General features: G+C 47.4%; 1 protein-coding gene across 1 annotated transcript in view; it reads right to left on the bottom strand.

Moving 5' to 3' along the window:
* The window catches only part of MAPRE1 (microtubule associated protein RP/EB family member 1), a 29,769-nt gene extending 17,493 nt beyond the window's left edge, over positions 1-12,276 (bottom strand). Inside the window, exons 1-2 of the mRNA XM_065892007.1 lie at positions 12,209-12,276; positions 7,141-7,264 (exon numbers count right to left, since the gene is read on the bottom strand). Coding sequence (XP_065748079.1) covers positions 7,141-7,261 — 121 coding nt within the window. The 5' untranslated portion in view covers positions 7,262-7,264; positions 12,209-12,276. The remainder of the gene's footprint in view (positions 1-7,140; positions 7,265-12,208) is intronic.
* Positions 12,277-12,612: the final 336 nt, after the last annotated feature.

Here is a 12,612-nt window from a genome sequence, read left to right as displayed (position 1 = left end):
ACTGAAGCCTGCATGCCTAGAGCCTGTGTTCTGCAATAAGAGAAGCCACCGCAATGAGAAGCTCATCCACCTCGACGAAAAGTAGCCCCCGCTCGCCACAACCAGAGAAAGCCCACGTACAGCAACAACGACCCAATGCAGCCAAAAATAAATAAATTTAAAAAAAAAAAAAAAAAAAAGAAGAGAACCCCTCTTACATGGCTGCTGTCCCAATGATCTGGGGCAGGAGAACAGGTCTATGTAAAATCTGTGGCTGGAAAATGCAGACAGACTTAGGGCTGGACCAGCTGTGTCATGGCACCAACCACCAAGTCTCCGCTGACTGCAGCCCCATTCTGCCAGGATCTGTGCTACAAGCACAGAACACACAAGGGCACAATGCAGCCCCTTCTCCAAAAGCTTGCAATATCTCAAGTGCACTGGCTCTCAACCCTTTTGGGTCAAGGGTCCCTTGGAGAATTAGATGAAAGCTGAAGTCAATATTCTACACAGGATAGATGCCTTTCAGGACTTCCCTGGCGGTCCAGAGGTTAGGACTCTGCACTTCCAGTGCAGGGGGCATGGGTTCGATCCCTGGTCAGGGAATTAAGATCCCACATGCTCCGTCACGGCCAGACAAAAAAAAAAAGGATAAATGCCTTCCTATCAGAAAACTCTAGATTAAGAGTCCTCAAAGTTTTACACAAAGGAAACACTCTATTAAATGTAAAAGTGTTCAGGCTTTTGGAAGTAGGTGAGGCTTAAGTCATCTTAAAGGATGAATAAAATTTGGAAATAGAAGGCTGTGAGGAGCCATTAACGCAGACATTAAAAGTCGACCTCGGGCTTCTCTGGTGGCGCAGTGGTTGGGAGTCTGCCTGCCGTTGCAGGGGACGCGGGTTCGTGCCCTGGTCCGGGAGGATCCCACATGCCGCGGAGCGGCTGGGCCCGTGAGCCATGGACACTGAGCCTGCGTGTCCAGAGCCTGTGCTCCGCAACAGGAGAGGCCACAGCAGTGAGAGGCCCGCGTACAGCAAAAAAAAAAAAAAAAAAAAAAAAAGTCGGCCTCGAGACATCTTAACAAGTGAAACATAATCCTATTTTAATTTTAAAAGCAAGAAACAAAACCGTACAACATTGTGTGCTTGTATTTGTTACTTACTGCAACAGTCTGTAATAGCAATAGACTGGAAACAAACTAAATGTCCATTAATAGGGGACTGATCCAAGGAAATTATGGCACTACACAGCCATAAAAGAAAGGAAAGTGGCACCTGCTACGTGGACATGGAACACTCTCCAGAGTGTTCAGTGCAATTAAACACTACCACTTGTGTAAAAGGGGGGAAGAGAACACACACACAAAACACAGACAGATGGATGTTTCTGCTTGTATACACTCTCTCTGGAGGCCACCCAGCTGATAACACTGGTTACTTCAGGGTTGGGGAACTGGGTGGCTAGTAGATGGGCTTACTTTTCACAGGAGACTTTTTGCTGTCTATCTTTTTGTTCCTTTTGAATTTTAAACCATTTGAGACTTTCAGTTATTCAAAAAGTATGTCAATTATGTTTTAAAATGATAGAAAATACTGAACGTACAGCTAAAATGAGTAACCTTGGGCAAGCTGTTTAACTTCTCTGTCTCAGTTTCTCTATCTATAAAATGGTGACGACAGTCCTTACCTCCCCCCCACCCCCCCACACCGAGGTTATATAGGTAAAGCACTTTAGAAAGTGCCTGGCCTATAGTAAGAGTTCAATAAATTAAACCATAATTAGGGGGAAAAAATACAGCTAAAAGATAACAATAACTATCACTCGTGACAATACAGCAGATTATGGTTTTCTTCTTAATGTTTCTATGAAGAAGACCTAATTACTTATAATCAGAAGGAAATAAGTTTCTTGTCTCTTGCTTTAATTAACACCAAGAGGTACTTGAAGAATTAGGCAAAATAATTTAAAGAGGTACTTCCTTGAGCAGAGAAGTGACAATAAAAAATGGTCTCTTTGAAAGGCTGCAGACTATCTGATACAGTAAAAGAAGAGTGGGGGAGGGGAGCCTGCAGGGAACGTAGGGCCCTGTTAGGAGGCCACTATGGCAGCAGCCTGCCAACTGAGAAGGGGTTACAGCAAAAGACCCTGCAGAAGACACAGAGAATTTTGTGAGTTAGCCTAAAAAGATGATTCTCAGGCCTGCGACACTAGAAGAATGGTGGAATTATGGCCCCAAATGGAGTGTCTGGAAAAGGGGGCCAACTTGAGGAGAAAACAAAATGGGTGAGGCCTGGTCAGGCTCTTGGTCTCACTCTCAGAGCAGCTCTGGGAGCAAGACTGACAAGCTATTTTATATCAACTTGAGGGCTGGCAGGGCCCCACAACGAGCTAAGAAAAAAGGAAACCTAGCTTTTGCCTGGGAGCATCCAAACACCTCTTCTACTCTGTACAGCACAGAACTGTGAAGGAGGCCAGGATGGAGGGGAGAAGGCAAGGAAGGGGGATCTGAGAACATTCAGTGAGGGCCACCTGACATGTTCAGAGCACCATGCTGGGCCCTTGGAAAAGCGCAGAGGGGCCTGATCGTGGACTGGAATCGAAGGAAGAGAGGAATGGAAAGCAAATGGCACCCCCACCCCCACCCCTTCTTTGGGGCCACACTGCCTGGCTTGCAGGATCTCAGCTCCCCAACCAGGGATTGAACCCAGGCCACGGCAGTGAAAGCCTAGAATCTTAACCACTAGGCCACCAGGGAACTCCTTTTTTTTTCAGCATCCCCCTTCTGACACAAGCGATCCCATCAGAATCTTTCTCTGTGATCAGGGTTTTTTCCTTGATGACTATCTTTTCAAAATACTTGACTAACTCTCCAAAACAGAGAGACTATGGAATGTAATGAATCCTGAAACAAGCGGCCACTCTATCACTGAAAGTCATCCTCACCTTATCTCACTACAAGAGCTAAGCAATGGCTCACTTCACTGTTGGAGGCAGGGAGCCCACAATGCTGATAAAACTCAGCCGTTTCACAGGCAGCCAGCACATGAATAGTGTACGACCTCAGAGCTTTGCCCTCTCAAGGGAAAAACCTATTCCTACCTTTCAAAGCTTGGGCTTGGTAGAGAATTCTGATCTGCATGACCCCCTGCTCGTCAGAGGTAAGATCAGGAGGGACCAGGCTCCAGTGTTAAACGTCACTCGGATTCTCCTCGGGCCTCAGTAAACACGAGAATCTGAGGAGCCTCACTTTCTCTCTGACTCCAATCCCCAGGCAGCAGACCTTTTTCAGGGACACGGTGTCTGCGGCTCATCCTGTTTGGTCTCATACTGGAAGCTGAGACCCCATTTCCTAAACGTCAATGTGAAACACAACACAACCTTCTACATACTCTGAGAAAAGTCCCACACGGCTCTCAAGAGGTGAACTAGCTGTGAACAGAAGTTTGTTTACAAATCACGTGCGTAAGTATTCTGCACTGGGACTTCCCTGGTGGTTAAGAATCCACCTGCCAACGCAGGGGACACGGGTTCGAGCCCTGGTCTGGGAAGAACCCACATGCCACAGAGCAACTAAGCCCGTGCACCACAACTACTGAGCCTGTGCTCTACAGCCCATGAGCCACAACTACTGAGCCCACGTGCCACAACTACTGAAGCCCGCAAGCCTAGAGCCCGTGCTCCACAACAAGAGAAGCCACTACAATGAGAAGCCCACTCAATGCAATGAAGAGTAGCTCCCACTCGCTGCAACAAGAAAGGCTGAGCGCAGCAACGAAGACCTGATGCAGCCAAAAATAAATAAATTTTCAAAGAAAAAAAAGAAGTATTCTGCACGTTCTACTGGGGAAAAGCCCTTTATCTAGGATAAGAAAAATGGCAGGCAGCAGGCAAAGTTGAAACTCTTCAGATTTTTAATGAGACAATATCACTATAATTGATAATATGTAATTTACATTTGTTCAACTCTCCTCCAAATGCTTCTTTTAAAAGACACAGCATGTATACAGCAGAAAGAGTATAGGCTGTGTGGTCAGAAAGATCCTGGGTTCAAAATCAGGCTCTATAACGTCTAAGCTGTGCCCCGTGCAGTCTCCTCCTGTGTAAAACGAGAATGTGTCCTGCCCCTTGAGAGATCTAGGTTCACCTCAAGGGTCTGGTGCAGAATCAGTATCTGAGAGCTATTTTTACAGGTGAGCCTCACAACAGTGCAAAAGGTGAACCAGATCCTACTACCCCAGTTTATAGATGAGGAACCAGAACATTATGGGACTTGGGACTTCCCTGGTGGTCCAGTGGTTAAGACTCCGTGCTTCCAATGCAAGGGGTGTGGGTTTAATCTCTGGTTGGGGAATTAAGATCCCACATGCTGCACGGAGCAGCCAAGAAATAAAAATAAATAACTAAGAATAAAATAATTTTTTTTTAAAGTTATGGGGCTCGTCCAAAGTCACATGGCTCAGTGCAGACTGAAGTCTCTTCATGCCAAGTCCTGACTACTCATGACAGCTCCCTGTCTGAATGAGACAAATCTGGAGCCAGATCAGCACATATACAACTTATCTACATGTGAAAAGAGATCTCATTTTTGAATTAACTAAGTGAAATACATCTTGGAGTATATTTATAATAGAAAGAAGTAATTTTTAGGGAGAAACTGCTGGTGAAAAAGCTGGCTCCAAAGAAAACTAAGATGACCTCATCCCCCCCATTAATCACCAGGCAAACAAGTGCTTTAAAAGCCTCCAACAAATGGGGATGTGGCAGTGAAACTGAGGAAATTAACAGAAAGCAGGGGGAAAGCAGCACGGATCTAAGACTAACAGCCAGTGCCTAAGACTAACAAAGCAACTGATGTTTAATAAGCATGACTCCTGGGCAACCCTGTCTCACTGTACAACTTCACATCTAGCCTCTCTGACTATCTATAAAACTGAGATTAAATCTCACAGGGGAGGGATTTCCCTGGTGGTCCAGTGGCTAAGACTCCACGCTCCCAATTCAGGGGTCCCAGGTTCGAGCCCTGGTCAGGGAACGAAATCCCACATGCCACAACTAAGAGTTCGCATGCCACAACTAAAGATCCCTGGGCACTTCCCCGGTGGTCCAGTGGTTAAGAATCCGCCTTCCAGGGACTTCTCTGGTGGCGTAGTGGTTAAGAATCCACCTGCCAGGGCTTCCCTGGTGGTGCAGTGGTTGAGAGTCCGCCTGCCGATGCAGGGGACACGGGTTCGTGCTCCGGTCCAGGAAGATCCCACGTGTCACGAAGCAGCTAGGCCCGTGAGCCATGGCCGCTGAGCCTGCGTGTCCGGAGCCTGTGCTCTGCAACAGGAGAGGCCACAACAGTGAGAGACCCGCGTACCACACACACACAAAAAAAACAACTTATGTAAGAGAGAAAAAAGAATCCACCTGCCAATGACACAGGTTCAACCCCTGGTCCAGGAAGATCTCACATGCTGCAGAGCAACTAAGCCCATGTGCCACAACTACTGAGACCACATGCCACAACTACTGAAGCCCGTGCGCCTAGAGCCTGTGCTCTGCAACAAGAGAAGCCACCACAATAAGAAGCCCGCGCACCACAACAAAGAGTAGCACCGGCTAGACGCAACTAGTGAAAGCCCACATGCAGCAATGAAGACCCAACGCAGCCAAAAAAACCAAAAAGAATCCACCTTCCAATGCAGGGGACACGGGTTCGATCCCTGCTCAGAGAACTAAGATCCCACATGCCGCTGGGCAACTAAGCCCATGTGCCGCAACTACTGATCCCACACCGCAACTACAGAAGCCTGTGTGTCGCAAGGAGCCCACGTGCTGCAACTAAGACTCGACGCAGCTAAATAAATAAATGTAAATAAATTTAAGAAAAAAACAAAACAGAAACAACAAAAAAACGAGGTATGCCTGTACACTTCTACAATCATCTGAAAGTTTACAAAACTTAATAAAAAAAAAATGCTGTGTGCTGCAACTAAGACCCAACTCAGCCAAAACTAAATAAATATTTATTTTTTAAAAAAAGAAAGAAAAGTTGGAAATAACCTAAATGTCCAAAAATTGGGAAGATATTAAACAACTCCACCATATCTACAGAAAGAAATAGTATACAGCCATTAAACGTAATTATTTCCAAGACAGTGAAAGACACTAGAGAATATCCACAATTTAATGTTAAGTGAAAAAAAGCTGGAATATATACAAATATATATGTGCACAGAAAACACCCAAACAGTGGCTTTCTCAAAATGAAACCACCGGCATTTTTTATTTTCTTCTCTCTAGTTTTCTAAAGGTTATACAATTAGTATAGACAGAAACAGAACATGTTTTTGTTCTTGTTTTAAATCATTACCTCTCTGCCAGATTCTTAGTAAATAGTAGGTCAATAAAGTTGTGGCTGAAATGGCAAACTTGCCTGAGTTTGGGCTTGTGCTACTTGGGAATAAGAAACGCCACTGGGGGCTTCCCTGGTGGCACAGTGGTTAAGAACCTGCCTGCCAATGCAGGGGACATGGGTTCGACCCCTGGTCCGGGAAGATCCCACATGCAGTGGAGCAACTAAGCCCGTGCACCACAACTACTGAGCCTGTGTTCTAGAGCCCGTGAGCCACAACTACTGAGCCCACGTGCCACAATTACTGAAGCCTGCACGCCTAGACCCCGTGCTCCGCAACAACAGAAGCCACTGCAATGAGAAGCCCACGCACCGCAACGAAGAGTAGCGCCCACTCACCACAACTAGAGAAAAGCCCACACGCAGCAATAAAGACCCAATGCAACCAAAAATAAATAATAAATAAATAAAAAAAGAAACACCACTGATAAACTAATATAGAACTAGAACAATTGTAACTATTGTCCTTAAATAAGTCACTTCAAATTTGGATGCACAACAGTGCAGATGGAGAAGCTGGGACTAAGCTGCAGGCCTCAGAATGGAGCCTCTACAGCAGGAGACAGTGGACACACAGACCAGAACAGAGCATGCTCTTTTTAATCACAGTTCCTCTCAGAAGTGGAATCAGGGCAGAGCTGAAAGAAACCGGGCAGCCCCAACACAGAACCTGAACCTGCACCTTTTGCAATCAGATACGGGCCTGTGCATCCCTGAAGGACCCGCAGACTTTCCTGGAAAAGGGGCCTACTGATTTCTCTTACCTGAGCACAACTGTTCAATCTTTGTCAGATTCAACTGCAGAGACTCATTGATCCAGGCCAGCATGTCATGTCGACTGAGGTTATCACTGGTGACCGACGTTGAGTACACATTCACTGCCATCTTCTACACATGTGAGGAAAAGAGAAGGACTCGTGTTATTGGGCAGCAAGAAGGAGCAAGCATTTCCTGGAGTCACCAGGGCAGACCTGTGGGGACACTCAATTTATAAGCCTCACCTTCTTCCCCAACAGGCCAGACCAGAGACACTAGGATTCCAGCCACAAGCCTGGATTCCATGAATAAACATGACCTGAAATGAAATACATCAGCCAGCCTAAAATTCAGGCCCCGTTTTAACATGATTGGCATAAAATTTAATGGGATTGGCATAAAATTTTAAGCTACAAAAGACACTAAGTAAAGGAATGACTGTTTTATGAAGGGAGGCTGATGCACAAGCAAAAATGTTCTCTGCTTAGAAAACGTCAATCCAAGTTTATCCACTAACATATCAAAATGTTTACACCAGTTTTCTTCAGATGGTGGGCTTTTGTATTAATTTCTCTTTAGTTTCCACTATAAAGTTTTCCAAATTTTCTTTAAAGACTATGTCCACTTTTATAATCAAAAAAGTAAATAACCTTGTCAATAACCTAAGTACTACAAGATGTTGGCAATGACCTCACAGTGAAGAGACCTTAGTACCAATTCCCTGCTGAGCCTCCTGAAGACAGGGCACCTGAGGGCCTACTAAGCACCAGAAGCTTAGCAGACACTTGTCACTTAACCCAACAACTCACTGCAAGGCTCACTTTATTCTCCTCATTTTACAGATAAAGAAAAAGGAGCAGCACAGAAGCCCTAGGAATTGGCAGCCAAGTCTGCCTGGCCCCATCATCCACATTCTTTCCCCTCCCCTAGAAAATCTGCCCCTCACCTTTCTGCCAGGCTTTCCAATTCAAAACAACAAGCACAGAGAAACACATTAACTGAAAATGTTTACCAAGCACTGTTCTAGGGGAAACAGATATGCAGGAAAGACAAGTTGCCTGTCCACAGGAAGCTCACTTTCTAGTATAAGTCTGACACTGACCACATACACAAATGTCATTTCAGGCAACCATTTACGTAATGAGGGTGGAGGGGAATGTGGTCAGGGAAAGCCTCTCGGAGTTGATGTTTGAGCTTAAGAATCAGAAGGAGGCAGCCCCGCGAAGATGTGGAAGAAGGGTGCCTACAGGCCAGTGAGCAGAGGGATAGCAGGAACAGAAGTGGGAAAAGAAGTGAAGAAGCCAGATCCTGTTAGGACTGCAGGCTGTGCTGAGGAGTTTAGATTTTACTCTTTAACTGTTAAGGAATCCATTGTGGGGATTTTAAGTGGGGTAGAATCACACTCTCGTTTAAGTTTGAAAAAATTACCCTGGGACTTCCCTGGCAGACCAGTGGTTATGATGCCACGCTTCCACTGCCAGGGGCACGGGTTCGATCCCTGGTCGGGGAACTAAGATCCCGCTGGCACAGTGTGGCTAAAAACAAAAAAAAGAAAAAAAAAAGAAAAAAAAAGAAAAAGATCACCCTGACAACTGGTGGAGAACAGACAGTGGGAAGGGAAGACTCAAGCAATATGAGATAAGGGGAGGTGTATCCAGATCTAAATGAAATCCCTGGGCAATTACCATGAGGACACATGACTATAAAATATTAAATTTCAAGATGATCTTGACATTTAAATTTTCCTCGTTTCATGTGACATCAATATGACCAACAGGAGGAAAAAAACTCAGAGCAAATTTGGAACCACCATGGGTCACCATGCTCTCTTGTGGCACTTCATTCCTTCACCTAGCGACTAGCTAGACTTCCCACGTGTCTCCTGCACGCCTCACGAGTCACACAGCTACAGAATGAGAGAGCCAGAAGATGAAGATCTCCCATCCAATCCCCTTTTTATGAACAGAGGTGACTGCGGTCTAGAGAGATAAATGACTTGGCAGGTCTGTGCCCTCACATCCCACATTCCCCCATTCCCGGCAGCACTTGACACACTGACTTGCACACAACGGGCTCAGTAAATGCTACCTGTTTTCAGGCTGGCAGGAGAGAGGAAAATGTGTCTGTGTAAACTCTTTTCAGAAAGCAAACTATCAACACTATTACTTAAACTCAAATGAGAAAACCATGTTATACAAGGAGCCAATACAATTTAGTTCCTAACTCCACTGGGAAATTAATCCCACAGCACTTCATTCAAACCTCGGCAACTGTCATTACCTCTTCATTTCTGAATCATTCCCGGATGAGATCTGGACCAGTAGGCAATTTGCTCCATACCAAGAGCTGAGTATCTGAAGCCTGGGTTTGAACGTGAGGCTGTCACTCATTAGTTGTATAACCTTGGGCAAGTTACTTAACTTCAATACACCTCAGTTATCTTGTGAGTTAATGCTACCTATCTGAAAAGGGTGAGGTGAGGTTTAAATGAGATAATGCACAAAAAATTATTTCGTATTAAACAAACAAGCGCCAGGGCGGGGAGGGACCTCGTCTCACTCATCCTCCTATCTCCAGCGCCAAAAACAGTGCCTGAGACTTGCCACCACCATCTCTCATCTCCATCCACCACAACAGCCATCAAATTAGTCTCTAACTCAAACTGTTTTTACACAGCAGCCAGGGAGAATCTTCTGAATCAAAAATCAGACCAAGTGTCTCCTCTGTTTAAAATCCCCAAATGAATGAGTAAATGAAATGCATACTGTGCGCAAAATGCTATTATCAGGTACCAAGGTGAGACACATCCAAACAAAAACCACCACGGTCCCAGGCTGAGCACCTGTAATCTATTTTGGCGACATTCATATATACGTACATCGGGTAATGTGTGTGTCATGTTGCCATAAAGTGTAAGCAGCTGGTTAAGCCACGTGTGTCTCCTGACCACACCCCACCTCAGAAAACATTAATGGCCTTTCATCATCATATAATTCAAAACTCTTTCATTAGCAGTACATTAATACCTGGCCCCATGTGCTCTGCAAACTCTGCAGCCACTAAATACATGGGGTTAGGCACCCTGTAGATGTGCAGTAAACATCCACTAACTCAACTACTTAATTGGCTCTTCCAGGCAGTCAAAACAGAGCCCAATTCTCAGAGCCTCAGCTACAGCTCGTGACAGCTCAGTCTTCCTCTACAAGGATCCCACTGCTTGGCCTCAGTGGAAGACCCCATGACCATCACGTAAACCTCACCCCCTTAAAAGGCTCCTTGATCCATGTTTCAAGTGCCTTGAAAAAAGCTCCCCCTTGCCTCTCCAGGTATCTCTTCTCCTTCAGCAGGTCTCCTAGCAGGCCCCCAAACCCACTTTGATTCACTGATGGCTGATGAGCACCTATTACTTTCAAGGCACCATACTGAGCCCTATGGAAAGAGGGGGAGGAAGGTGCCACCAGAAAAAAAGCAATGTGACACTAAGTAAATACTTCACCTTTCCGGATCACAAAGAGCTCACCTGTAAAAGATGAACAATATCTTCACAAGGTGGTGGTGAGGATTAAATGAGAATCTGAGTGAAAGCACAGCGTGTCCTAAGCTTCCCTATGTGCCAGAAACCACTACACACTTTGACACACCACCGCAAAGGGCACGTTGGATAAAACATGCCCTCTAGATCTGATCCTCAGGGAGGCAGCATAATACAGAGGTTAAGGGCCTGGACTCAAGAATCACAGACGGGCCTCCCTGGTGGTGCAGTGGTTGCCGATGCAGGGGACACAGGTTCGCGCCCTGGTCTGGGAAGATCCCACATGCCGCGGAGCGGCTGGGCCCGTGAGCCGTGGCCGCTGAGCCTGCGCGTCCGGAGCCTGTGCTCCGCAACGGGAGAGGCCACAACAGTGAGAGGACCGCGTACCGAAAAAAAAAAAAAAAAAAGTCACAGATGTGGATTCAGCCACTTGCTGGACACCATAAAGCAAATCATCTCTCAGAGCCTCAGTCCCCTAATTTGTAAACTGAAGATAATAACTCTTAGAGACAGCGTAATATTAAATGACATAATGCCACACAACACCTGGCACACAGCAAGTGCCCCATTAGCACACAGCTATTATTACTACTCTTAGAGATACCCCATTACAGAGGTGGATGGCAGGGCCGGTGTACCTTCCTTCAATGGGCCTCAGGAGTCTCATTCCCAAAATGGAGGAGAGGCCAAGCTCTGCCCTGCAGCACCCCAGGTCAGCTGTGAAGCAGGGACTGAAAAAGCACTGTTCATGTCACCTTGTTATATTATCTTCCCAGTGAGCATATAAAATTATCTTTTCCAAGTATTAATTTTCTCATTTCCTGTCTTCCCACCAAAATGTAGACTCCTAGAAAGCAAGTCTTTGCTCTCCTGCTCCTGGATGTATGGCCAGCGCTTAGCACAGTGCCTAGCACCTAGTGGATGCTCAACAAATACCGATGAAGAAAGGAGGAAGTCCAGTGAGCTGGCCTGCTTTTTGCTTTTTTGCTATGTACCACGACGAGAGCTTTCTGCATGTAGTATCTTCGTCCCCCGTTTTACGGATGAGAAAACTGAGGCCCAGAGAGGTTAAAACACCTGCCCAAGATCGCACAGCAGGGAATTCAATACAGGTATGAATCCAAAACCCGAACTCTTAATCAGGCAGCACCGTCTCCTACCGTGGGGGTCCTCAGAGCTCCCAGCAGGACCCACTTCAACTACACAGGCCCCCTACCCGGCACAGCGACCCCGGAACCTCCTGCCTCCGCCGTCCGGGTTCCACGCCTCGGCCGCAGCCCATAAGCCCCCACGCCGCCGAGCAGCAGCCCCCACTTCCGGCCCGAGGCCCCGCCCCCCCGGCAGAGCGGAGAGCGCGCGCCCCCCAGCCTGGCCCGCGCGCTTCCCCCAGCCTGGCCCGCGCGCGCCGGGTCACGGCCCCGCCCTTCCCCCACCGCTGAGGGGAGCGGCCAGAGCACCGCTCGCAGAACCCGCCGGCGCTCTACCCGCCCCGAGGCCCGCCCGCACGCCCCCGGCCGCCGCCCCGTGCCCGCTAGCCGGCTCACCGGCTCTCGGCTGGACCGCGTCCGCTGCCCGTACCCGGCTCCGGTTCCGTCTTCGTCTCGTTCAAACCGCCTGACCCCGCCCGCCCGCCCGCGCGATGACCTCACACGCACCCCCCCCGTTACGCGCCGACGTAAAGGCTCGTCATCGCCCGCCGGCTCCTTTTATAGAGAGGGACTAAGCCGCGCACTGGGGGCGGAGCCCGACACTTGATCGACGGCTGGGGTGCCCAAGGGGCGGGGCGCCGGCTGCCGGGGCAATGCAGCCGCGTGGTCTGTCGCAACCAATGAGATCCCTCCTCGTGCCGGTGGGACTCCGCCTAGAAGGCGGGATCCAGTTACAAATTCTACGCCCCCAGTAGCCAAAAAATTTGGTTTTACAATGAATTTCTACAAAAATGAGTTAT

The sequence above is a fragment of the Phocoena phocoena genome, chromosome 15 (genome assembly GCF_963924675.1).
Source record: "Phocoena phocoena chromosome 15, mPhoPho1.1, whole genome shotgun sequence".
In the NCBI taxonomy this organism is placed as follows: domain Eukaryota; kingdom Metazoa; phylum Chordata; class Mammalia; order Artiodactyla; family Phocoenidae; genus Phocoena; species Phocoena phocoena.
This window is presented reverse-complemented; position numbering and strand designations above follow the sequence as displayed.